Source organism: Odocoileus virginianus, chromosome 4 (genome assembly GCF_023699985.2).
Source record: "Odocoileus virginianus isolate 20LAN1187 ecotype Illinois chromosome 4, Ovbor_1.2, whole genome shotgun sequence".
In the NCBI taxonomy this organism is placed as follows: domain Eukaryota; kingdom Metazoa; phylum Chordata; class Mammalia; order Artiodactyla; family Cervidae; genus Odocoileus; species Odocoileus virginianus.
In genome coordinates this window covers 90875984-90903698 of record NC_069677.1, presented here as the reverse complement: position 1 = coordinate 90903698, position 27715 = coordinate 90875984, and the positions used below count along the sequence as shown (strand labels likewise).

Below are 27715 nucleotides of genomic sequence, written 5' to 3'. Positions count from 1 at the left end.
CTCATAGTAATTATTTGAGGTAGCTGCTATTATTATTACTCCATTTTATAGATGAGGCAACAGAGTCACAGGTTAAGTGATTTTGAGCATGCTTGCACACCTAGTAAATTACGTAGTTTCTGAATGGATGACTTTCTTTTTATTGCAGAAACGTGACTCTGATGTCTGTCCTTTTGGCCACTAGCCTATACTGCTTAACATGGGCAAAGGACAAGAGAGAACATTTTAAAAAAGAATAAATAAAATGGCACCAAATCATGAAAAATTTTCTGTTTCACTAATGATACAGAAGGAAGTAAAACTCTAAATGAAATTTATTCTCTTCTTTGACTAGGGTGGCGGAAATAAGACCTTTCCATGGAGTGGTGGTAGGAATTTATTTCCCCCAGTGCAGGGCTCTGGGGTGAGGCTGGAGTTCTCTGCTCAGGGCATTAGGGGACCATTGCGTCGGCCGCTCTCCTGGAAGGCTGGGTGTGGGAGACGCAGCTTGCTCCACAGTCAGGGCTCAGCATGCTCCGCGTGCCGCTGGTTGGGATGCCGGATCTGAGGTCCCTCGTATGCGGCTTTTCTTTCCAAACACCAGTGGGGCCTGGCCAGGGACAGCCATGCGCGGGACACAGAGAATGATCGAGAGGTTTCGAGGCTTCCTTTTGAGTTCGTCTTTCTGAAGAGAGTGCCAGGCTTGCAGCTTGGATAATAAATTTTACATTATTAGTTTATCATGGCACTATGGAATCTGAGGGAAATTTCATAAAGCCGCCCTCAGTAGCCTCAACTGTTGACAAATGATTCTTGAGGTTTAGTTTGGTACAAGATGCAGAGAATGTAGGTCTGCTTCCTTTATTCAAACTCAGTAACTGGTTTGGGACAATTAATTTCCAATTGTTTCCCAGTGGAGCAGATTTACTTGTATATTAATGAGGCACAGGTGTTGGGCCCCTGGTGTCTGCGTGCCTGGGAGGCATATTTCAGTTGTTTATCTCCTCAGCCATAGGTACGCAAGGTACTCAAGCTTGCCTTTCACAGTTTTTACAGTGAGGCTCTTTAATTTTTGTTTATTTTTTTTCACATTTGCCTGCACCTGTTAAAATTTTAAAACTGTTCGTGTAGAAAGAAGTTGCAAAGATTTCAATAGTAAATAGTACTAAAAATTAAAGGAAATAGTCTTCTATTCTGTTTAACTGCCCAGCCTTATGTGAAAGAGAAGTGAGTTGATTTCATGAGCTCTTTCAGGTGAGAAGCCAATATGATCAATCAATGACCCAAATTTTGGTTGTGTATTTTTTGAGCAGGTATATCTTTGTTAGTGTCTAGAGCAGTCATATACTTGTATTAATATTCATTTTTTTTCTTGTTGATTCACTGAAATGCACTACCAACATTTAAGAGGCAGTGGAATAGCCTCCATAGACATTATGAATTTCAGTAGCTGGCATAATTATAGCGATCTACATATTCATTAAATCTACAGGAGAACTCTGTCCAAAAAGACAGCCTTGCATTCAGAAACAGACAACTAAATACATATATTTTAAAAGTTGCATCTTTGAGACTTATTTAAAATTGAATTCCTGCAGCACTCCTCTCCAAGCAGAAGAATTTTAACAAAAGGATCCTCATGCTTTGGTTTCTTGCATCTAGGAAAGAATGGGAAGAACTATTTGTAAACAACAATTACTTGGCAACAATAAGGCAGAAGGGGATTAATGGGCAGCTGAGAAGCAGCAGGTTCCGCAGCATTTGCTGGAAGGTAAGAAGAAAATATTTATTTACAGTTTGTGGTTGCAGTCTATCAACACATTACCTGATGCCCTGGAAGATCACCCATGCGGGGGATCACTGAATTTTCCAAGAGACTTCACTCACGAGGTTTTGGCTATCTAGGTTTATCTTTCATAGGACATTTGCTAATAAGGTTGAAGCAAGCGCCTTAGTCCTGGATAGCTGGCGATGGTGCAGGAATCATTTGAAATACTGGTCTTTTCATCCCACTTGATGGTGCGGAGCTCAAGCAGAGCCTTCTGGGTCCCCAGAGGCACTTGCAGAAATCCTCGGCGCTGGGCGGGGGTGGTGGGTGGGTGTTTTCAGACCCCGTCACAGCAAGTGCTGTCATGGTCGCCTGCCTTTATTTCTTCACAAATAGCAGATGGGAAGGATATTTTCATGTTTTCTATACTGGAAACACAGTGGAGGGCAGCGAGAAGGAGAAGTGGAGAGAAACTAGGTCAGTGTCCTTCCAGAGGAAGGCCGTTGGCCACCCCTGGGTAATGATGATCTGCAGTGTCTCTTTCACGGCTTGGAAATCCGTCCCTTTCTGTTCTCTCAAAATGAGTCAGTTTAGATTGAGACTCACTTTTTAAATGACTTCTCTTGAAAGTTGTTTCGGGTTCATCTGCATAAATTGAGCAGACGGAGCCTGCAAGTGAAGACAGTAAGGAACACATAATGTATTAGACAGTTTGAAATTTAATAATTTAGGTTTAATAATTAAAGTACATTTTTCTTCTGCTCGGTGCTGGCAGTGAAGGCAGGGTCGCGCTGCTCGCATGTTTGTACAGGAGGCTTTGGGCCCCCCCCCACCCCCCACTCCATGTTGTTTAACTTTTTGAGTCTCCTTCCTTTGCTAAAAATAAACTCAAACCCAGATTTATTTTAATGTTTTATTAAGCTAAATGAAATCAAATTTGTCTTTTTGAGAATGCTTGTTAATTTTGTAAACTAACTGCTAGTTGTAAACTGCATTTTCTGCTATGAAAGGAACACTTCCCTGCTCAGGGTTGTCCTCAAACTGTTCCTCTCTGTCCACTACCTGCTTGTTTGAAGACAGATCTTGGAAGCCTTGACACTGCAATGTGGACCTTGGGCTTGTTAGTGCACTCCATCACCCCCCTTAATATAAGAAAGTAGAACAGAGTGTACTTGAACCTTAATTAATTTTCCTTGTTCACTTTTACTGTAACTCTGGAGGGGAGATGGATTCCATCTTGTGGTGTATCTTTTGGGATCTTGTTTTCTGGCCTTTGTTCACTTTTGAAATTGTCCAAATTGATATATGTCTTAAATATCCCCACATATAATTGCGAGTTGGAATGGTGATATGAGTGTGAAATACCATGAATGTATTTTCTTCAGTTTTCAAGTGATGCCCTTTAACATAGTTTCACATATTCTTAGGACTTTTATAAAAGTTTTCCTTTTTTTTTGACAGCTTTTTCTTTGTGTTCTTCCTCAAGATAAAAGTCAGTGGATAAGTAAAATTAAAGAACTAAGAGCATGGTATAGCGGCATTAAAGAAATAGTAAGTTGTACTTTAAGTAATGTAATTGTTTTCTTAATTAGGCCTTGAAGAGCAGTAGCCTCTGACCTTTGCGTGTGTGTTTTCTTTCTTTCCAGCACATCACAAACCCTAGGAAGGTTGTTGGGCAGCAAGACTTGATGATCAATAACCCCCTTTCCCAGGACGAAGGGGTAAAGTTTGTGTTTATTCACGTCTCAGCCGCTCTTGCCCATCAGAGTATGCTTGTGTCTCATTATCAGTCACCATGGAAGCAGTGTCACTCTACACCAATAGGATGATTCTTTTACCTCCTGCATTAGTCCACCTAAAGCTGGATGGGCATTATTCCCTGCTGTGTGCTGACAGTGTTGGGGGAAGCCAGTGGGCTGCTCCTGGAGATGGCACGGTGGAGGGGAGGCCCCGGGGCTGTGAGAGCTCAGGGTCAGAGAACCCAGAGGAGGTCGCCGCTGGGGCGGGAAAGGCCGCCCCGCACAGAGCCCCCTTCTGGCAGAAGTGAGAAGGCCGCACCCGGGAGGTCAGCTCTCTGGCAGGAGACAGCTGCGTGTAGTGACTCTCTGGACAGGGATTTAAGATCATGAAAAAGATGGGGCCCTCCCCCCTCAGACCCCAGTGAGGATGAGGAGTGATGCACTCCAGACGCGTTGTGTAGCTGCTTCATTGCCTGTTTCTGCGCTGAAGGATGTTCTTTGTTTCACGTTTTCTGTATAAAATCAACATTTCTTTTTCCTTGTATGTGTAATTATTATAATATAGTCTGTGACTATTAAGCAGTTTTTAAAACTTGAAGTTCATACTTTAAGAAATAGATAAAAATCAACCAAAGCTTTGTAGAAAACATTACGTATCTTTCTGTGTTGGCAATTCAGGTCAGGTTCAAGCGGGGCCAGCTGGCCTGTGGTCCTCCTCTAATTCAGGTAGAACTTTTTGTTGTTGGAAGGGCAGCAGCAGATGTCTAGCAGTAAAAGTATCATTCACTTTAAGTAGATAGTAGAAAATTTTAAATATGCACAGTAATATCACTGGAAAAACTAATGTTAGAATGATTATGTGTCTCTGAGATTAGACTAGATTTTAATAAGACATTTTCCAGTTCCAGGTTTTCTATCTGCAATGTGAAATCATAACTCAGAGAAGGATAACTTTTAATTATTTGAATCATTAGATTGAGATCATAAAAGTCAAGCAGAGGTGCAGTGTTGTTTTAAATAAGTTGCTTTCCTTATTTCAGAGTCTTTGGAACAAATTCTTCCAGGATAAAGAGCTTCGATCAATGATTGAACAAGACGTCAAAAGAACGTATGTAGAACTATTTACAAGTTACCTTCAGTAATTCAGACTGGTGTTACCTCTTTGAAGTTTTAGCAAGCTATATAATCTGTAGAGGAGCCTTAGTCGAATGCAGTATTCTATTTGTGTTAATACTTATTTTGGCCAAATTTTGATGATAATAGTTACTTTCTATTCTTAAATTATAGACTTTTGTGTTCCCTTTGTCAAAATAGGTTACATTTATAATATTGGTAATACTAAAATAATATATAAATACTGAAATGTTTAAATCAGTTTTTCAGTTTCCAACGCTTGCTTGAAGTCATGTGCTTCTAATTAAGGTTATATATTGTAGTCTTAATACTGGTTTTGCTAGAAAAAAATTATCTTTTGCTTTATACTTTGAATCCCTTTCTAATCAAATCACTGTTTAAGTGACAGCTGTATTTTTACCCCTCCCCCCTTTACTTCTGTTCCTCTTGACACCGTTCAAGTTTGCAAACAACTCCACATCTTCTCAATATTTCCTATATGAGGTGGCTCTTTATCTAGCATGTGGTTAATTTCTATAACTTTTATGTATTGGACCTCACTTTTTTTTGGGTCATGTAATGAGGAGTGCATGGAATTTGTGTGGAAAGAGCCTGGGGTAAGTTCTAGTAAGGTATGCTCTAATCCCGGACAAAGTAATTTCAACAAAGGTCTTTCCCCCTTAGATGTTCATTTCTGCAAAACAGAGGTTAAGACCGAGCACCTCATGGCATAGTTACAGACTCATGTGTTGTTAATAGTAGTAAATTAGATGCGTCTGCATTTCAGACTGTGTCAGTACCAGTCGCGTGCCCTTCCTCACCAGGGTCTGGGGTGAGCCAGGTGTATGAGAGTCCCTACCTCCGGGGCCGCCTCCCAGGCTCCCCTGCGCCTCTGCCTGTCTGCCCCACCCCGGTTCAAGTCCCGCTCCGCTGGGCGCACAGACGGGGCCCTGGCTCTCTCTCCAGGCCCCAGACGGAATGGTCAGATGACGGGGACTTGCATTAAGGTCATACTGCCGATTTAATCCGTGAGACTTTCTGCTTTAAGATGGAGATGTCTCAGAGGGGTCGCGGGTCCAGAGAGCAGCAGCACACCCAGAGCTGGCCGAGGCGGCGTTGGAGGCGGGACGTGTGGGGCACCTGGTGAGCCTGGCTAACGAGGACCAGGCAGTTTCAGGGAGTTACCTTCCCGAGGCAGGCCGTGGTGCTGGTCTCTCGTCGGGGGTTTCAGAAGGCAGAGTGCCATTGTTTTGGTTCACAGGAGACCCTCAGTAAATATTTGTTGCATAAAACAAAAGGATGAATTTCCTTACCCATCGCTTTAGTAACTAGCTGGGTAATCAGTGGCGATAAAACAGGGTTTGTAAAAACAAAATACACAGTATATATAGTTTACCAAGCAGTAACGGTATCTCGTTTTTAAAACGCTCGGCAGTTATCTTAGAAAACTTGATAGCTTATGTTTGAAGTAGCCAGTAAGAAGAGTTTTGGTGTCTGCTGTTGTCAGATGGAAGTGGAGGCACCATGTCGCCGGACAGGGTCCCACGCCCGGGACCAGCCAGGCCAGATTGCTGAAGGAAGCGGGAGCAGAGAGAGAAAGGGAAAGAAAAGGGTGGATAGCAAAACCAAACAGGAAATGGGATTGCTAGCCCCTTCAGTATTTTGGGTCCTTACAGCAAACATTTCTGCTTCGCTGTGTGGGAAAATGTTATTTCTCATAAGCTATATTCTGTGTGTTTCTCTTATAAAAACGTGTGTGTGTCTGTGTGTCTAACACACATCCATGGCAGTTTTTTCCTTATAATTTGTCTCCGCTGGTGCATTTTAGTTCAGTTTACAAAGCTGAGATGCAGAGAAGGGCTCTGGGTGGGGGAGGTTCATGCCTCCCTCCCCAGAAGTCTCTCCCATGTCTCGCCTCACATTTTGAGGAAGTCTCCTAGCCACCTCTCTGTAAATTCTGTGGCAACTAACTTAGCTTGTAGGGTAAGGCTCTCCATCTTATTTTAAAGCCAGCAAATTGCCTAATCATAAGAGCTGAGTAGCTTGAGTAATTTCGCTGTTAGTCCTTTAGGCGTACACCCTCCTCAGAGGGCACTGTGTGCGCAGCCGTGTCTGACTCTTTGTGATCCCATGGACTGTATCCCCCCAGGCTCCTCTCCCATGGAGTTTTCCAGGCAGGGATACTGCAGTGGGTTGCTGTTTCCTACTCCAGGGATCGAACCTGTGTCTCTTGCGTCTCCTGCATGGGCAGATGGATGCTTGACCACTGCACTACCTGGGAAGCCTTTAGAAGGCCCTTCATGATCCCAAATCCATGGTTTTCACCCCAGTCTGCACGGCAGCTCATGATGCAGTGGGCGGGGAGAGGGAGAAGCGCAGCTCTGTGACTGGTCGCCAGCGACTGTGAGGGAATTGGGTGGTTCTGAGTGCATGTTTTACTTACTGACTGTCTCCTGTATTTCAGAGCTCTCCAATGCATGGAAGAACAGAGTGGTGGGGAAGACAGACAAGTTTCCTGTTGTCGTGGGATGTGCCCTTTAGTGCGGGGCGCTGGGGAGAGAGACAGAAGCCCGTGTAGATACAGAGGGTCATGGTAGAGGACAGTGACTGCTGTGCAGAAATCAAGCCAGATACTCTCATACACAGTCAGACGGGTGGCTGCTATAGGAGAGGCATCAGAAAGGGCATCTCTGAGAAGGTCATGTTTGAGCTGAAACATGTTACAAAGGCAGCAATGTGATGATCTGGAGAAGGAACATTCCAGGCTGAGAGAGCCGCTGATGCCCAGTCCTCAGTGAGAGCAAGCCAGGGATCAGCAGACTTGGCTGGGGGCGGATGTGGCAGTGGGGACGTCTGGTGGGCTGTCCTGCTGACCACCATGGCTAGGAGTTTGGGTTTGACCCCACCTGCAGCCGCAACCTGGAGGGAGCTGAGGGGAGAGAGAGACCCGGGAGAGGGCTGGGGGCCTGGAGGGCGTGAGCAGGGGTGAGAGATCCTGGAGGGTGTGAGCGGGGTGCAGACCCAGGAGAGGGCTGGGGGCCTGGAGGGCGTGAGCAGGGGTGAGAGATCCTGGAGGGTGTGAGCGGGGTGCAGACCCAGGAGAGGGCTGGGGGCCTGGAGGGTGTGAGCGGGGTGAGAGACCCAGGAGAGGGCTGGGGGCCTGGAGGGTGTGAGCGGGGTGCAGACCCAGGAGAGGCCTGGGGGCCTGGAGGGTGTGAGCGGGGTGCAGACCCAGGAGAGTGCTGGGGGCCTGGAGGGCGTGAGCAGGGGTGAGAGATCCTGGAGGGTGTGAGCGGGGTGAGAGATCCTGGAGGGTGTGAGCGGGGTGCAGACCCAGGAGAGGGCTGGGGGCCTGGAGGGCGTGAGCGGGGTGCAGACCCAGGAGAGGGCTGGGGGCCTGGAGGGCGTGAGCGGGGTGCAGACCCAGGAGAGGGCTGGGGGCCTGGAGGGCGTGAGCGGGGTGCAGACCCAGGAGAGGGCTGGGGGCCTGGAGGGCGTGAGCGGGGTGCAGACCCAGGAGAGGGCTGGGGGCCTGGAGGGCGTGAGCGGGGTGCAGACCCAGGAGAGGGCTGGGGGCCTGGAGGGCGTGAGCGGGGTGCAGACCCAGGAGAGGGCTGGGGGCCTGGAGGGCGTGAGCGGGGTGCAGACCCAGGAGAGGGCTGGGGGCCTGGAGGGCGTGAGCGGGGTGCAGACCCAGGAGAGGGCTGGGGGCCTGGAGGGCGTGAGCGGGGTGCAGACCCAGGAGAGGGCTGGGGGCCTGGAGGGCGTGAGCGGGGTGCAGACCCAGGAGAGGGCTGGGGGCCTGGAGGGCGTGAGCGGGGTGCAGACCCAGGAGAGGGCTGGGGGCCTGGAGGGTGTGAGCGGGGTACCCAGGAGAGGGCTGGGGGCCTGGAGGGCGTGAGCGGGGTGCAGACCCAGGAGAGGGCTGGGGGCCTGGAGGGTGTGAGCGGGGTACCCAGGAGAGGGCTGGGGGCCTGGAGGGCGTGAGCGGGGTGCAGACCCAGGAGAGGGCTGGGGGCCTGGAGGGTGTGAGCGGGGTGCAGACCCAGGAGAGGGCTGGGGGCCTGGAGGGCGTGAGCGGGGTGCAGACCCAGGAGAGGGCTGGGGGCCTGGAGGGCGTGAGTGGGGTGAGAGACCCTGGAGAGGGCTGGCTGCTGTGCTCTGGGTGGGATGGAGGTGGGCACGGCCCCTGGAAGGGCAGTGGGCGTCAGTGATGTAGACCGACGATGTCTGCAGCAGATAGAAGCTGAGGATGTGTATTGGATTATTGTTGCTTTCTCCCACTCCTCAGTTCTGTCCCATTGTTACCACTGTTTGGGGGCCTTTTCACCGCTCACCTGGGAATCTCTTATGTGTCTTACTGTTCCCTTGACTCTATTAACTTGCTTTTCCCATCCAACTCATGTGTTGGACTGTTTCCCTCAAACATGTTCTTAGTCCTGCCCCTACTTGCCTGTTTGGACCTTCTGTGACCCTCTGTGGTTTTGCAGAAGATGTGCTTATCCAGTCTCCCTAACACACACACTGTCCCCCTTTCGGATTTTCCTGTTACCTGTGTTTTCCTGACTTCTGGTTTAATTCCACTGTGGTCTAGGGGCAGGCATCATATGATTCCTTTTCTGTCAAATTTGTTAACGTGTGTTTTATAGTCCAGAATGGGATCTGTCTCTGAGAATGTTCTCTGTGAGCTGGAGGAAAATGTGTATCCTGCTTTGTTGGATAAAAGTGACCTGTAGATGTCAGATAGGTCCCTTTGGTTGATGATGTTGCTTAGTTCAACTCTGTCCTTACTGGTTTGCTGCCTGCCAGTTCTGTCCATGTCTGATGAAAGGGCGTTGGAGTTGCCAGGTGTAATGGTGGATTCTTTCATTTCTCTTGGGCTTCCCTGGTGGCTCAGAGGATTAAAGCGTCTGCCTGCAATGCAGGAGACCTGGGTTCGATCCCTGGGTCAGGAAGACCCCCTGGAGAAGGAAATGGCAACCCACTCCAGTATCCTTGCCTGGGAAACCCCATGGATGGTGAAGTCTACTGGGCTACAGCCCATGGGATCACAAAGAGTCGGACACGACCGGGTGACTTCACTTTCCCTCCTCCTTCTCTTTCCAGTTTTGTTGGGCTTTGCTGACATAGTGTGAGGCTCTGTTGTTAGAGGATTCTTGTTACGGCCTGTAGGTCTTCTTACAGAATTGAACCTTTTATCATTATTCAGTGCCCTTTTTATCTTTTAGCTAGAGTTAGCATGGTATATTGTTCTCCAACTATTTCCTTTTAATCTATATGTATCTTTATATTTAAAGTGGTTTCATAGGCAACATGATGTTGGATTTTAAAATGATTCCTTGTAAGGCAAGTCTACTGACACATTCTCTCAATTTTTGCTTGTCTGAGATCGTTTTATTTCTCCTTCACTTTTTAAGGGTAATTTTGTAGCACGCAGAATTCTAGTTTGGCAGCTTTCTCCTTCTCAAACACTTGAAATTTTTCAGTTCACCTTCTTCTGTCTGGCATGGTTTCTGAAGAGAAGTTGAATGTAATTATTGATTACTGCATAGGTAAGATGAAGTCCTCCCTCCCCCCACCCCACCCTTTAATCTTTGATTTTCTAGTTTGAAAATTATGTGCTCAGGTATAGTTCTCTTGGCATTTGTCCTGCCTGATGGTTTCTGAGCTTCCTGGTTCTGCGGTTTGGTAGCTGACATTAATTTGGACAATTTTCTCAGTGATTATTTCTTCAAATATTTCTCCTGTTCTTTTCTTTCTTCTCTTTATATTCCCGTGATAGTCCTTGAATGTTCTGTTCTTTTTTTTTTTTTTTTTTGCAGTCTTTTTCTCTTGCTATTTCAGTTGTTGAGGATTTTGTTGAGACATCCTCTGGCTCATATTCTTTCCTCAGCTGTGTCCAATCTATTCGATGAATCAGCCCATTAAAGGCATTCTTCTCTGTTACACTGTTTTATACCTCTCAGTTTATTTTTGGTTCTTTCTTATGATTTCTGTTTTTTGCTTACATTGCCTGTCGGTTCTTACATGCTGTCTACTTTATCCATTAGAGCCCTGACTGTAGTAATCATACTTGTTTTAAATTCCTGGCTTCCTAATTGCAATGTCTTTGGTTCTGATGCTTGTCTGTGTCTTCCAGTTGTTCTTTCTACCTTCAGGTATGTCTTGTGATTTTGTTGTTTTGTTTTTATGACAGCTCGATGTGATGTCCTGGTTAAAGGAGCGGCTGTCAGTAGGCCGTCTGTAATGTGATGGGCTGAGGGGAGAGAAGTGTCCTTTAGGTGTGTGGTCAGTCCTTTTGTGCCTCGGACTGTGCCCTTCACAGTGTCTCTCGGATCGCCCTCCCCCTTAAATGGGCAGGGCGGCTGTGGTGGGGGCTGGACTGGGCATTCCCCTCTCCCCAGGTCCGTCAGGGGCCAGTGGAGTCTCGGCAGGCTGGGCTCTGGGTAACTCGTTCTGCCGGCAGGCAGGCCTCGTTCAGAGGAGCAGCCTCCCCTTCCGTCCCGGTCGGCCCCTTTCCCCTCCCCCGTCATAAGCTGAGGGGACTTGCTCTGACGTTCACTGTGGGAACCTGGCCGAGCTTCTAGCAGTGAGTCGCACAGCTTTGTGTGGGTCTCCCCACGATGGAGTTTTCCTGGGGTTTTTAACCCTCACAGGTAAAGCCCGTGGACACGGGCCTGGTGGACTGAGGGCACGGGCTGCCGAGAGGGGCTGTTTCCCTGCGGGTGCGGCGCCCCGTGGGGCTGCCCTGCCCGCTGCCGCCCCCTGCTGGCCTCTGTCTGAGCCCCGGCCACTCATCCTGCAAGCCTGGCTTCATCTCCGCCCTGCTCCTGAAGCTTGTTCCAGTCTTTACGACTGGAAATGATTTCTGCCTATTCTGTGTTCCAGTGGCATTTTCTTAATAGCTTTGTAGTGATATTGCTTCAGTCTCTTTGATAATGCTCAAGTTTAGTTAGACTTGCCAGTGTATTCAGTCTGCCAGTGTATTCAGTATTTATATTAATTTATATTATATTAATATAATATAAATACATACATTATAAATACATACATAAATATAATACATTTATATTTATATTATATTAATTATATATTTACATTTATATTAATCTCCGTAGCATTTCAGATGCCAAGATAAATATGGCGTGGTTTCTTAAGAAGCTCAGAGTCTAGTAGAGGAAGCAGACCTAAACTAATCACAGAGCAGGACAGCAGTGCTGGGAGGGAAAGAGGACACACAGCAGCATCAGGGAAAGGCCCATGGCTCCGCATTCTAATGCGGCAGACCTGTCTAAGTTTTCCTGACTCACGCCCATCCTCCCTGAGGCAGACTGTGCTCTGCTCGGCTGTGCCCGACTCTCTGCGACCCCATGGACTGTAGCCCACCAGGCTCCTCTGTCCATGGGATTCTCCAGGCAAGAACACCAGAGTGGGTAGCTTCCCTTCTCCAGGGGTTCTTCCCAACCCAGGGATCCAGCGCGGGTCTCCTGCCTTGCAGGCGGATTCTTCACTGTGTGAGCTACCTGGGAAGCCCAGGAATACTGGAGTGGGTAGCCATCCCTTCTCCAGAGAAACTTCCTGACCCAGGAATCGAACTGAGATCTCCTGCACTGCAGGTGGATTCTTTACCAGCTGAGCTACAAGGGAAGCCCGTGCCTACCTAATGGTGCTACTCTGAAAATACTTGAGTATGTTAGCTCAGTACTGAATGCAGTGCCAATGGGATCGCCGCCCCTGCTCAGTGGAGCTTGGGAAAACAAGTCAAATACTCTCCCAGGGGAAACATGGACATAAAATAATGTTTTAAGTTCTGTGCTCCTCCAGTTTCCTTATTTCTTCCTCTTTCGTTGTTATTATCACTGTCAAGTACTTGTATTGCTGTAACTTGCAAGACCCTGAGGGAAACAGAATATAGGGTGGAAAATACCACGGGGAAAAAGTACCTAACTTGTTGTCAGCCAGGTCTCATCTTTCAGATGTTGTGGTAACTCCTGGAGGGCATTTCTGTCTTACTGCAGAGTCAGGGTGGGGCCTAATAAATGCTCATTTATTGTGAATCCTATCACTTATGATCAGTTTTTCAATTTTAGTAATAACATCTCTAACATTTTCAATCTTCAGAAACCTAAACACACTTAAAAAATACTATTATCCGCCGTCTAGTCTGAGTTTAAACAAGATAATTTCATCTTGTAAGCTGTGTTGTTTTCTCATTATAGAATTTATTTGATCTGAATATGTCACTGAATTAAATATTATCTTCTCTTTCAACTAATTTTAATACTGTTTTATTCTACTAACCTTTTTTGCCTCAAAGGGTTTTGTATTCATTTCAATTAATTGTTCCTTATCTCAACCTAATGAGATTGTTACTGTTCTCATTTTTATTACTGAATGGGGAAAAAACTGATAATCAAAAGGTAAATCAAGTAGCTTCCAATTTATAGCATTTCTACTTCAGAACTTGAGCCGTCCATTCTGAACCACTTTTGCCATGCTTCAAAGGCTTAACATTACATGAGATTCAGTATTATTTAAAAAGATGGGAAATATTGTGCTTACTTCAGCAGCACATATACTAAAATGATGGGAGATATTGAGTTCAGAATAAAGCATCATTTCCATATTAGATACTAAAGAAGTCTGTTATTTGGTCTGTCAAGGTCTATTCTAAAAGTATATTTATAGTATCTATAATATCATTTGCAAATTAACATATTTATAAGTTATTGCCAAATTGTGTCGTCTTTTCTTCAAATGCCTCTCTTGGATTAAATGATTAAAAATTTTTTTTTTTAAGTCACTCAGTCATGTCCAACTCTTTGCAACCCCATGGACTGTAGCCTACCAGGCTCCTTTGTCCATGGGATTTTCCAGGCAAGAGTACTGGAGTGGGTTGCCATCTCTTGAGCTTACTTTTATCATTGTAACCGTGACGATATTTAAAGGTCGGTCTGATCACCTCTCGGGCCACCATCCTTAGCTTCTGGTCTTTCATGGTTCTGGTTTTTGTAGGGTTCTTGCCGTTTGCACTTCAGGCAGCTCAGTCTTAAGTTCATTCCACTCTGTTCCACTTGGTTCTCCAAGACATGATTAGATCTTTAACTGGCCTTCTCATTCGATGATCCCTTTTGTTTTTATTCCCCGTATGGTCTGAACTTCAGACACTTTATTTCAGCAAACTTTGTTTCCTCAATTTTTTTTATATCGTCATTTGATATTTTGTGGATTCATTAATTGCTGAAATTTTCTCTTTAAAACCATAGATGTGTACTGTCCAGTTTGGTAGCTACCAGGCACATGTGGAGATTTAAATTGAAATTAATTTAGATTAAATAAAATAAGTCTTCATCAGCCACTGTCCAGTGCTAATGGCTACTGTATAAGCCAGCCCGGATACAGGACATTTCTATCATCATAGAAAGTTCTGCTGGACAGTGCTGTGAAAATAAATTGTTGTTATATCTTTGTACTGTATATGATAGGAATATCTGCATTTTATTTTTTATTCACAGTGAACTTTTAGAGACAGCCTGTGCTTAATATTTACTTTTGTTTCCTGTCTCTGCCCTTAAGAAACCTCCATGAGTTTTTATAGTGTACAAATCTTATTTGAGTTTTGATCAAACTTAGTTATTATGTAGTGGATAGTGTGAAATCAGACTACTTTGAGAATGTTTTCTGTATTAAAAATATACAAAAGTGATTTTACAAAGTTTTTTTTTCCTCCTTATTTAAAGTCCATCTTCTACACATTTCCCATTTTTCAGAGAAATAATGCTGGTTCTCTAATCCAACAGTGATTGTCATACTAGTGCAAAGTTAAGATATCCTAAATGTTGGTGTGTTTTATTTTATACAGTTGCCTCCAAGCCCATTTTTTTTTTTTTTTTTTTTTTTAGTTAAATAAAAACCAAATTCCTCAGGGAAAGAAAATTTTTACAAGCAATTTCAGAGCAGAATTGATTTTGGTGTGTGTTAATGCAGACAATCTGCCCAGTGTTAAAATGTTAAAGAGAAAAAAACCACACAAGCTGCCATGTTCGTGTGATCACACCAAAATAGCAGCTTGTATTTATATTTTCAGTCTCCTCGAGGTGGACCGCAGGCACACGCCACCGAGTGGCTGCGCTCGGCGTTGTGCTGTGGTTCTGTCTGATGCCGGCGCCGTGCGCGCTTGTGCATGCACGGCCAGCCCTCACATATGCACTTGTTCACAGCCGCGGGAGTGAAAATGACAACACAAGCCGCTCTCTGCGGGCTGTCGGCAACCTGTGTGTGTGTTTCTTAAATAGTAAAGAGGGGGGGAAGCAGCTTTTCAGGAACACAAGAAACAATTCTTCCGTCAAATGGCCTGTAGTCCTTCCTCATTTCACAACTCTTAAGGTAAAAGCAAAATATTGGATTCTCGCTGTTGCCTCTATATATTTAGAAATATGTAGATCCTATACTGCTCATGTTTTTGACATGTATTTTTCGCATTTCTACTGCATGTAAGCATGCAGATTCTTACTGCATATTTGTTCCAATTTATGGGATATTTTTAAGCTTAAAACATTCTAGCATTTGCATGAAAATGGAGGTGTGTCTGTGGCGGTCGTGGTGCTATGACAGCGCCCGCAGCCCTGGGCCCTGGAGCCGTGGGGCGGCGGCCCCACAGCGGCCGCAGAGCCCACCGCAGAGCCCACCGCGAGCTGCGGGCCCGAAGGGTTCTCCCTGGGGGATCTGCTGTGTACATGAAGCCAGCATCTTTTAGCACTGTCTATATTTCTAAACTTCGGGTTCACATACTGACTATGAAGAGGTGAAAAGGTAAAGTCCGCTGGGTGGCAGAGTACGCCCTCATGCTGAAACATTCCTCATCAGCCCAGCCCGTTCAGTAGAGTCACAGTATTTTAGGAACTTTCGTGCAGATTTAGAATTGACACTACTTTAGTGCTTCAAGGATAAATGCTTTAAATTGCTTTAAATTTTTTTTCTTAATTGTTGAAATACTACAAAATGAAGTCTTTCAGTGTGACAGAGCCTTTGCACTTAAAGTGCATACTTCTACCTATTTTTTCTCTTAATTTTTCACCTTTATGGTATCAGTAGAAAGTTTTTTGTTTTTCTTTTATTTGAGGCAAGGAGGCAGTGGGGTTGCTTGCTGTGTAACTTGGGGCATTGGAGAACTAGAAAGAACCTTTGCTGACAACGTCTAATCAGATGGCGACCACACCCTGAAACCCCAGTCCCACTGCCTCTGTCCCCACTGTCGTTCTTGGACATTTCCAGTCATCCTGAGTCTTCTGCTTCATCTTCTCACCTGGACGGTGATTCCAAACGCCCACCGTCCCTGTTAGGCTCTGGGGGATTGTTCTGCTATCCTCTTGGGCTGGATCACACCCTTGTCATCACAGGAGATTTCTTTCTTTGCTTTTAAAAATCAGTGTTCACCTCAGTTTATGGCCTGTGAAAGTTATATAATGCTCTTAGCATCATTCGTTGGAAAAATCAAAGGCAGCAGAACTGTGGTCTAGCCTTTCGTAAGCTTTGCCTTCTTACCTCCAGCCCAAGTTCATGACTTAACTTTCATTTTTCATTGGTTGGTTGGTTTGTAGGTTTCTGGACTTATTTATTCATTCAGCAAACACTACTTGAGAAATTACTATGTAGCAGCTACTATTCTAGAAGTTGAGGATTCTGATAAAGAAAACAGTGCCTCTTGCATTCTTTTGTAGAACCCTACATATTTTATTGTAATTATCTTCCTTTTAAAAATATATGTGTAATATCTGTTTTCTCGTCTAGATTTTCTTAAGTACTTAGTTTTATGTTTTTATATTTTTGCTGTTCCCCAGCACCTGGCATCCATAATAAGCCTTGTGTCATTGGTAATCATCTTAAGTCCTTTTATTTTGCCAGTGCATAAAGTTGAAGTTCAGAAAGAATGACTTAAGAAAATATAACTTGTTAATGACTGCAGTGGAAATACTATCTGGGACTTTGAAATTTTATTTGCCTGAACTTACCACGTTTTTTTCAATTCAGGAAGCTTTTATTGAACACCTTCTGTATGCATTACACTTTCTGGAGCAAACAGGAGATGGAAGCATGAGTGGGCTACTTCAAGTCTTACTCAGAAAGTTGTGGAGATTAAATACGCCAGTATGGTTTCTGCCCCCTGGGTTCATATATTCTAACATAGAGATGCTCAACCTTGGAAGTATTGACATTTTGGACCAATTAATTTTCTGTTACGAGAGGCGGTGCTGTGCAGTGTGGGGTGCTTAGCAGCGTCCCGGCCCCCTGACTACTGCAGCCTCTGTCAGGCATACTGTTTAGGTCTTTCCAGGGCATCGGGGTGTCTTTTCTGACAGGAGGGTTCTCTGAGGCACCACTTTAGAGTTTTCTGAGAGCTTAACAAAGGATTTTACATTCACACCCTTGGTTTCATCTTTCGACCTTGTTTTTCTGTGTCTTGTGTTTGATCTTGGCCCAGAAGTCAAGTCTTAATGCTAAATGTGTGACTCAAGAGGATAAGAAGGAGACAAGGTTGTATGAAAATACCTTAGCGTTGAGCAGTCCTTCCTCCGCTTCCCTCTTTCCTTCTGTTGTAAGGGACGCCTAGCCCAGGTGGCAGCTCCAGCTGTGCCTAGACAGGCTCCTCGGCCCGATCACCTGTGTATTAGGTGCATTTGCAATATTCCAAATAAACAGAGGCTGCTGTGTTGCTAGTCCCCAATAAGGACTCTGTGTCTCCACTTTTCTTACAGTGTTTTCCTCACTGTGACTTTTGCCTTCACTGGCAGCTTCATGGCCTGTCTGGCTGGCTAACTGTCTCTTTCAGACCCTTTAGTCTTTTCACTGTGGCTCTGTGCAACGTTCCAGCTCCTGTCCAGTCCCATAGCTACCTCTCCCGCATATTTAAAAAAAAAAAAGAAAGAAACAGCCCGGTTTCAGGTATTAAAACCTGTGTTCATTATCTCTTGCTACATGGTACCTCAACCAAGACGTAACGCCTTGGAACAGCCCTCATGGATTTCATAGTTGCTGGACCTCAGGGTTTTGGGAGCAGCCGAGGTCCTGGCTCTGGGACCTCTGAGCTTGCAGGCAGGTGTCAGCTGGAGCTGGGTGGTGTGGAGGCTGCTGAGGGCTGGAGGACCCATGTGGGTCTCTCCGTGGTGCTGCTTAAGCGTCCTTTCTCTAGAGGAGTCTTCCCCTAAAGCAAACAACCCAAGAAGGAAAGGCAGGCAGTGTGTTGAAGAATTGGCAGGTGTATTTTTAAAACCAGCACAATCCGTATGCAGCTGCCCAGGTTTCCCAGAAGCCCTTTTCCGCTCTCTCCAGCCGGAAGCGGAAACGTGGGCGGAGCCCGAGGGTGGCGTGCCCTCTGTGGTCGCCTGTCATGGCCGCTCTCGTCCCCGTGGCCACGGCTCACTGGAGGGCGTGCCGGGAGGCTGAGTCCAGCTTCCTGCCTGGAAAGAGGAGAGGGCAGATTTGGTTGACTGGCGGGTGGTGAAGCCATCATCCCAAGCAGGGAGGACAGGACTAGAAAGCGACTGTCCTCCTTTCATTCCGGTTTACCTCGCTCCTCTGCTTTTGCTGATTTTTTCTTTTCTTCAGTTTTCCTTTAATAAAGCAAAAACTAGAGTAAGATATTACTCTAGTAATAGAGTAATCGTATTCTAGGGAGTTTTCATCAGCTCATTTTAAATTTTAGATGGATGCTGGTGGTGGAAGTTCTGGGTTTGAAGTGTGGACACAGCATCAGTTATTGTTCCTGCAAGCCCTCCGGTGCCGCTCCATCCTCCTGGTTGGCGATAAACCTTCACCAAGGGCTTTGTTTTTTCCCTCGGGGCATCTTATTGAAGACTTGCATCTTCAGTAATTCATCTGGGCCCAGTGCTTTGTCTGTTTTAATACTTCTAATTACCTAATTACGTGCGGTAATGCAGTGACAAAGCCCTTTGTCATTTCACTCTTGTCTTAACCCTTTTCTTGCTTAGGAAACACTCCTTGTGTCTCTCTGTTGTCTGAAGAACCCTCCATTATGGATATACCTTGGATATTTGCCTCGTTCCCTTTTTGTCTGTGTCATGACCAACCAGGCCCCGTTGAAGGTCTTCTGGGTTGACTCCCATCAGGTACCTGGGGCTCCTGGTTCTTGGTCTGAAGTTGGGGTTTGTGTTGTCCTGCCTCTCTCACTTCTTAATTCACCTCCATACCCTGCAGTCACATGGGAAGATATCCAGAAAACAAGTAGAATAGTTGTCATAAACTGCTTTTGTGACAGAATTAGTGCCATTTATCATTCATAGATCTTAGGTGTCCACAGGCATTGTTTCAAAATTATAGTGATCTGTGCTTCAGGATAACTAAAAATTGACAAGGGTCAATTTTGCTTCATATATGTATTTTAGGTAACAGTGAAAGAAAATATGATAAGAGTTACAGTTTTACCATTTTACAACCTCTGATAAATTAATCTAGACAGTAATCATTGGTCCTCACAGAAAGAGAGAAAAGCTAAAAATCTCTGCCTCCTGATGAAAGCACCTGGCACCATCTGTACCTGTTGTCCGCTTCTGTGTTATAAACCACCCCCAAAGCTCAAGAGAACAGCAGAATTAGTTTTGCTGATGAATCTCCGACTTGAGGAGGGCAGAGCAGGCCGTTTGTCTCTGTTTCATGTGGTGGTGGCCAGACCAGCTCGAAGTTTAAGGATTAGAATCATCCGAAGGCATGTCCATCTGTCTGACTCTCGGAGCTGGAGCTGGATCACCTCCCCAGGGCCTCCCTGGGCTGCTTGACTTCCTAGCAGCGTAGCGTCTGGGTTCCACGGCTGTTTGCAGGCCCGGAGGTGGACAGAAGCTGTGTTGTAGCATTGCTTGCGTTACCGTCTCTTGGTGAGAAGCTTGTCGCTGAGGACCGCCCATGTGCAGAGCAGGGGCATTAGGCTGCCCCACCTCTGTGTGAGAGGAGCATCGAGGGATTCCGGAACGTGCGCTGGAAGCGACCGTATCTTCCGTGAAGGATCATGTTGAGAGTTGAATTTGAGCCTATTGAAGTCTCTAGACCTTCTTACCAGCTTATGGGAATATGGGGGGATGAGGATTGTGTTCCATAAAATAGAAGAACAGTAAGTAAAATTCAGAATGTGGGAAGTTTCTACAGGGTAAAGAGTTTGGTTCTTCTAACAAATGCATTATAAAAGAGAGAGGGAGAGGAAGAGAGGAAGGGAAGAGAAGGCAAGGAAGGAAAGAAGGGGCAAGTCTGTAGAATACGTCTTAAGAGAGATATCAACAAATTTCAGTGTACAGATGCTTCTTGGAACTTGATTGAAACAAACTGAAAAACTTTTAGGGAAATTTGAACATTTGACTGAATATTTGGTTTAATCAATGGATTATTTTTACTAGTTACAGTGTTAAAGTAGTACTATGGTTGTGTTTTTAGAGAGTCTTCATATTTTAGGAATGAGAAATACACCCTGCAATATTACAGTGATGGCTCAGGTTTACTTCGAACTGCAGCATTGAGAGAGGAATATACATAAAAGGGAACTGATTACTGATAAAGCTGGGTGCCTGTGCTGGGGTTCCGTCCATTATTGTCTCTTTATAAATGTTCGAATTTTCTATAATGAAATATTTTTTAAACTTGAAATCTATATTCCCTATGAATTTGGAGTTATTTCATTACAAAACAAAGTGCATACACCTGATGTTTATATCTCTTGATGTTAATTTGCAGTACATAAAATTTGTCTATTTAATACCTCCACACATCTTGAGAAACTCCTGTACTTTAAATGTTGATCAATTAAGTTGAATCAGAATTATTACCTTTGTTTCTATCAAGTAAAAACGTTAGATGATATTAGTCTAAATCCCATCATGAAATACTTTGATATTCCTTTCTCTTTGCTTATCAGAGTTCATCCTCACCTGTTTACCATCTCTAATTTCTTTTTTGGCCAAATTCAGAAATTCCTTCTCTTGGACTTTCATTTTCTAATAATAACAGAATTCATCTTCAGTTCCCATTCGTTGTGATTCATTTCTTTTTCTCTTCTTTCTGATGGTTTGGCTTGAGTGAATCATAAATGTCTCTAGTTTGGTCATAAATTTTTTTCTCTATCTCATCTTTAATGAATTTACCACCATTTCTCTTTTTGCATGAAACTGCAGAGTCACTCTTGATTTTTCAAAATCTTAACAACTTTGATCCCAGCCTCAGTCTGTACTCTGTGATTTTTGCTATTGTTTCAAAAGCAGATTTTTCTTTCCCAGTGATAATTTGGGTTGGACTGCTGTTCAGATTACCTGACCTGAATCAACACCAGATGTCAGGGAAGCTATTTTGAAGCTTAAAACCTATCATCAAAGCTGCCTGTCACTATTCCTAGAGAAGCTGCTCACTGCTTTTCTCCCTTTTATTTCTGATTCCTGTAGATAGAATGCCTTCTCACTTGAAACTTGTTGTAGGAACTATGTTATTATTCAGGTGTATTCATCAGCCTTATGACACGTAGGTTCTTCTGTGTAACTCTGAACTCATGGAATACTTCACTGCCTAGCTCTGACTCAGTTGGGAAGCAGTTGGGAAGCACTGCTGCCCTGCTCACCACCGAGGTACACTGGGGCAGCTGTTAGTATCTCCAGTTGGGTCCTTACCTGTCACCTTCTGAGCCAGATTCTTCAGCTACTGACTTCTCTGAATGTCAATTCTTCCAGATTCTAAAAATAGCATAAACTTTTGTTTCTGTTTTGGAGCTCTTCTGAAGTCTTTCACACCTTACTTGTTTCATGCTATGGATTCTTCATCACAATTTAGAGAACGTCATACTTTCCTGAGAAAGAGGGTATCCTGAGACATCATAGGTCGGCGCTCCAGCATTGTAGACTAGACTCGTGGATAGTGTGCTGTCACACAGAGATGCTCTGTCTGCCTCACACACATTTTCAGTTGATTAGGTATTTGCTAAAGGTGGGTAGTTTAAATTATCTACCTGCAATTTGATTCTTAGAGATCTGTAGTTTTTAATCTTGTGAGTGGTTAGTATGCATTTAAATGAAACTGTAAGTTGACATGCAGTATAATTTACATTTTTAGTAGTTAGGTATTAAACTCTTATAGTTCGTGGATATTTGTTTCAAAGTGAATATTGTAGTTTTTAGCACGTTCTCCCATAATCCACGCAGCTTGCAGCAGCCATTGGGAATTTGGTGGTCCAGTGTGCATAGACAATTTCCAAAGTGTTGTTAAAGAAGCAGCCATACAGAATCACTCGGCCATGTGGCCTGTCCAGTCCTGAGACAGGAAGCCTGCTTCAAGACAGGGCTGGCTCTAAGTCGTCTGATGAGCAAGGAGAGGAAACCATTTCACCTCAGAAGGATTACTCTATTTTTACTTTAGTGACTGTTTTCCCAGGAAAGTTCTTCTCAGCATTTTACTAACTAGTCACCTGTCTTTCATCCTGATTACTCTAATTTGGGGTATTTGACTTTCTAAAGGCTTTAGCAGCTTTCTTTTGTCCTAAATAAGTCATTTAACAAGCTTTTGTATGTATCGCCTACTTCAGTTCTTTTGACACTTTGTGGAACTTGTCTTCTAAGATCTAAGATATAGTTATTATTCTTGCTCTGACTCTACTTTGAGATAATTCCTTCTCTTTAGGAACTCCAGCCTGAGTCTGGGCTATCTAGAGGGCCAGCACACTGAGATTTATGCATGGATATGAGATAGCCCATGGACTGTTTATTCCAAGCCCCAGAAGAGAGGCTTTCTTGCTGCAGGAGAAGAGGTCAGACTCCTATGTCTGGGAACAAACTTTATACCCAAGGGAATTTCAGGCCAAAGTCAAATTGACAGATGAAGAAGAAACAGGCTGTAGTTTATTATAAAAATTAGAATCAGGAAACAGATGCCTCACAAACCACTAGCATAGTCCACACAGGGTTCCAGCCTGAACTGGAAAAAAAGATGTAACTCTCCCAGGGGGCCTGGAGAGGATCAGAAGGATGCAGAAAACAGCTGAGGTCAGCACTGAAAGGAAGCAGTAGACTGTCAGAATGTGAATGCAATAGCCACGGTTACTGCTCTGGAGACTCAGGAGGAACACTTTGCTGTCTCCACGATGTGCCCCGTCCCTCTGTGCTCTCCGTTTCCAGCCTCCTGCGTGCTCTTCTTTTCTGGTTCCCCAGCCGCCTCGTTCACGTGTGCAGCACGTAAGTGCCCATCCTCAGGCCAGCGGGGGCCTCTGAGCTGGATGCCCGCCGCCAGGCCGCCTCCTGCTGCTGTTGCAGTGTCCCATCCTCAGGCCAGCAGTGGTCTCTGGGCTGGACACCCACCGCCAGGCCGCCTCCTGGTGCTGTCGTGGTGTCCCATCCTCAGGCCAGCGGGGGCCTCTGGGCTGGACGCCCACCGACAGGCTGCCTCCTGGTGCTGTCACGGTGTCCCATCCTCAGGCCGGCGGTGGTCTCTGGGCTGGACGCCCGCCGCCAGGCCTCCTCCTGGTGCTGCCGCAGTGTCTCACCTGGGCCCAAGAGCAGTGTGATCATCCGCGTTTCAGAGATGAGGCCGTTAGGCAGCCGTCTGCTCCAGTCCCACAGCCGGCAGCCATGCAGCAGAAAGCTGAACACAGGCTCTTCTCAGGCCTGTGATTCTCCATTTCACCTCAGTGCAATACCCTCTTATCTCCTTCCTCTGAACGCTCCTCTCGCCGTCTTTTTCCAAATTAGAGTTCCTGCAGTACTCCCTCCTTTCCTCTTGGCTTCAGAAATGGAGTCATCTGTCGCTCTCCGCCAGCCGCCCCGCTGCCTTGGGAGCGCCTGTGTGTGCCTGGCGCCTGTGCTCCGCCCCTCGTCCCGCCCCAGCGCAGCTCCTCGGAAGCACCTGCCCGCCGCGTCGCGCCCCAGGCTGTGCTCGGAAGCGGGGACACGCCCTTCGCCTTCCATGCCCTCGGGGCTTTCCTGCTGTTGGGGTCACCTTTCCCACAGATGAGCTGTGTTCCTCCTCTCCTAAAAATTCTCCTCAGACCTTTTGTGATTGGACCCATCTGATTGCTTATTTCTCTATGGTGTTAGGAAGCCCTCTAGTTCCGTTCTTTTACCCGTAGCTGTCCAGTGTTCCCAGCACCACTTTCTGAAGAGGCTGTCTTCTCTTCGTTGTGTATTCTTGCCTCCTTCGTCAAATACAAGGTGCCCAGAGGCCTGTGAGTTTACCTCTGGGCCTCCTGTCTTGTTCCGTTGGTCTGTATTTCTGTCGTTGTGCCAGTGCCGTCCTGTCTTGATGGCCGTAGCTTTGCAGTGTAGTCCGAAGTCAGGCAGCTGGACTCCTCCAGCTCCATTTTTCCTTGTCAAGATTTCTTTGGGAAAAAAAGATTTCTTTGGCTATTCAGCATCTTTTGTGTTTTCGTCCAAATTGTAAATTTTTTTGTTCTCAGTTCAGTGGCTCAGTCGTGTCCAACTCTTTGCGACCCCATGAACCGCAGCACACCAGGCCTCCCTGTCCATCACCAACTCCCGGAATTCACCCAAACTCATGTCCATTGAGTTGGTGATGTCATCCAACCATCTTTTTGTTCTAGTTCTGTGAAAAATACCACTGGTAGTTTGATAGGGATTGCATTGACTCTGTAGATTGCTTTGGGTAGTATAGTCATTTTCACAATACTGATTCTTCCAGTCCAAGAATGTGGTCTCTCTCTGCATCTATTTGTGTCAACGTGATTTCTTTCATCAGTGTCTTATAGTTTTTTGCATATAGGTCTTTTGTCTCTTCAGGTGCTTTATCCCTAGGTATTTTATTATTTTCATTGCAATGGTAAATGGGATTGTTTCTTTAACTTCTCTGATGTTTCACTGTCAGTGTGTAGGAATGCAAGGGATATCTGTGTATTACTTTTATTATGTCCTGACTGATTATTTTTGGATGACATTCATTCTTCCCTTATAGGGTCATCTCTTGGTATTCATGAGGGATGGAGTCCAGGACTCCTATAGATACCAAAATCCATGGATTGTTTACCTCTCTTGTATAAAATGCAGTAATATTCACAAATATAATCTATGCCTATCTGCACATAAATCATCTCTAGATTTCTTATAATACCTAATACAGTGTAAATGCTGTGTAAATAGTTGCTGGCAGGCACATTCAAGTTTTACTTTTTGGAACTTTCTAAAATTTGTTTTTCCTTAACATCTTTGATCCATGGTTGGTTGAATCTGCAGATTTGAAAGCCATGTATCCACAGGGCTGACAGATAGATTCATTGTGTATTGCATTCCTCTGTATTTTTTCTTTGGGTTGTTGCCATCTTTCATTATAAACAGCTATTTAAGCTCCTTTCAGGTGAATGCTGTGCCCTTTTTATTTCTGATTACCTCAGAGCACCTGGTAGAATTTTTGATCCAGAGATCATTTAAGCAGTACTGACTAACTCATTCCATTTAAAGTGGTGTTTTAATCAAATAAAGCTAATGGTGTGGTCATGTATAATAATTTAAATTCTGATATTTGCATCAGAATAAGAATGATTTTTTTAACAGAGTTGGTATTTACAAAATCACGTTATACCAAATGGATTTAAACAAAGCAATCCCCCACACCAACAGGCTGTAAGTCATTTTGCTTAAAAACTTTATTCATCATGTGATGATCTTAAGCATATGAAGACATTTGAAATGTTTAGATGTTGAAGGTATCCCTTCCCTCTGTGATACAGTAATCTCCCCTTTCTCATCCTTTTTTTCTTTAACACATCAGTCCCACCTCTGACATAAGTTGCATGGCAAATACAGACTTGTCCTAAAACCAAAAGCCGCCCTTGGCACCTCTCAGAGATGAGAGTTTGAGGGTAATTTTTGGAATTGTGCTACTCAATTTTAATCCTCTGTTTTCTTTTTTCAGGTTTCCTGAAATGCAGTTTTTCCAACAAGAAAATGTGAGAAAAATTCTTACAGATGTTCTTTTCTGTTATGCTAGAGAAAATGAGCAGTTGCTTTATAAACAGGTAATGAAAATATCGTACAGGTGGCATCCATTGACTCAGAATTTTCTATACAGCTTGACAAATGATAGAGCAATAATGTAGCCTTTATTGTATCCAAAGTTGTATCATAATAGTAAAGCAATCAAAGAGCTGCTTGTCACCTGCACGGTGAGAAAAGTAAGCTCCCTGGCGCACATATGCTGCTTCCTTATTATAAGACATTCCGCCAAATTGTCTTCTGTAAGGCATTCAATCTTTTCTTTCAACTTTTGGGAGTTTGTTTATAAACAGCATCTTTGAAGGCAATCTAGTAATAAAACTTTTCAGAGTTGTATATATAAATATTGTTTGTAAGTACAGCATTTATAAATACATGACATGCCATGTAGGAAGTGATCAAGTGTCCTTTTACTCTTTAAAATCTAATGATAATATAACTTGAGAAAGTTCCTTTAAACTTTCTGGAATTTATATGATATTTTTGGGATCTTGATGTTTAATTCATCTCGTAATTAAAGAAGTTTATTGGATTATGTGTATTCATTTTGAAATGTAAATTATTTAATATATAAAGAAGTATCCAGGCTTCTACTTAAGATAATGGGATTACAATAAAAATATACAAAGTTAGATACTTCAAAATGCATGTTCAGTGAGGATTCAAACTATTAATAAATTCTCTAACAATCCAAAGTTGTTATGTCAACTGATGACCACCCAAGTTCAGTATAGCAGAAAACACCTGCATGGTGAGAGTAGTTTATTTATAATTTGAGATAAACTTGATTTATTTAAAGATAATAAACCAAGTCATATTGCAGCTGTCCTAAATAATATATTTGTTATTCTATACATGGAAATATGCAAAAGAACTAATTTTATCTTAGTTTTGATATTACTAATATATATTTTATATTAACTAAGTACATGGTGATAATGAGCTTTTAGAATGGGAAATGGAAAAAATATATCCTGTTCATAATGGCAACCAAAACTATAATATGTCTAGGAATAAATTTAATAGTATAAGAATAAAAGCTATGTAAAGAAAACTATAAATGTTATAGAAGGATGTAAAGGTAGAGTTGAATAAATAGAAAAGTGACAATATGTTTTTAGGTGGGAAGATGCTATGTAAAGATACTGTTTCTTCTTAAATTAATATATAAATGTGTTATCATTCCAGTGATAGGCTAAGTGAGAGATATAGTTTTTTAAACGGTACACAGTTATTTTAAATTTAGTGCCCAAAAGCTTTATAGTAATTTTAATGGCAAGAAAGAACATAGCTTACTGGTTGCGAGCACTGGATCTACACTCTGATTCCTTCATTTGTGTCTCAGCTCTAACACTTCTTAGACAGTCCATATTCTTGCCTCTTCTGATCTTAAAGCTTTGTTGATGAGGGCAGAACTCTTGTAGAAAAGAAAATTCTAGTCAGAATGACTTAAAATCTAAGAACGTTATTAACACACTTGCAAGAAGTCATCAGGTGCAGGCTCTTCACCAGTGATCCAGGTTCATTTCTGTTGTTCTGTTCTCTCGTCTCCTTTTGTTGGCTTTTGTTGTCAAGCCTGTCTCCTCAGTCTTCTGTCTCCTCTTTGAAATATCTGGGAGTGTCTCACGATGAAAAATTTGATGATAGACAATGAGGTTAGAATATAATTATGCCAAGTTATACATTTATTTCCCCTTTTTCTTTAGAGAAAGAAACAACTAGATTCACGGACAAGAAAAAAACACACATGATTGCATAGTCCATCATTTGTAAGGCATAGAGCGCAGTGTGTTTGTGAGGAAGGCTAAAGAGGAGCGGGGCAGATCAGACACGTTTGATGATTTAGACAAAGTCTTATCAGTCGTTGAGTAGGAAACTGTTATTAATTTACTGCTGAGCATCACCTTCTAAGACTTAAAATTACCCCCTGTACATGTTAAAGATTCTATAGATCCTATAGATGTAGAAATAATCCCTTACTCTAAGAGGATTGGATATTTAGCCAGATAAAATTTAAGAAAAAACCTTGAGTTTCATCACAAGCTGTTAAAGCTATTATTTTGTACTAGGTGACACCCCGTTTAACATCGACCATATTGTTAATAGTTATGGGATTTTATTGAATTAATGAGACTGTT

The 27715-nt window shown here is 43.9% G+C and overlaps 1 protein-coding gene and 1 long non-coding RNA gene across 27 annotated transcripts in view; one reads left to right on the top strand and one right to left on the bottom strand.

Moving 5' to 3' along the window:
• The window catches only part of TBC1D5 (TBC1 domain family member 5), a 559964-nt gene that overhangs the window by 294325 nt on the left and 237924 nt on the right, over positions 1-27715 (top strand). For all 25 annotated transcript variants that reach the window (XR_011487445.1, XM_070467024.1, XM_070467039.1 and 22 more), the window contains 5 exons: positions 1642-1750; positions 3209-3298; positions 3394-3468; positions 4527-4594; positions 25498-25600. Coding sequence is in view for 24 of the 25 variants with exons in the window: in XM_070467024.1 (XP_070323125.1) it covers positions 1642-1750; positions 3209-3298; positions 3394-3468; positions 4527-4594; positions 25498-25600 (445 nt within the window). In the remaining variant the exon portion in view is untranslated. The remainder of the gene's footprint in view (positions 1-1641; positions 1751-3208; positions 3299-3393; positions 3469-4526; positions 4595-25497; positions 25601-27715) is intronic.
• On the bottom strand, positions 297-26991 carry LOC110144073 (uncharacterized). 2 transcript variants are annotated; one of them, XR_002315785.2, is made up of 3 exons: positions 26874-26991; positions 1805-2416; positions 297-688 (listed from the first exon to the last, which is right to left on the bottom strand). It is a non-coding gene; the product is annotated as an uncharacterized lncRNA (long non-coding RNA). The 2 variants fall into 2 exon arrangements; XR_011487446.1 differs by having other exon boundaries at positions 297-2416.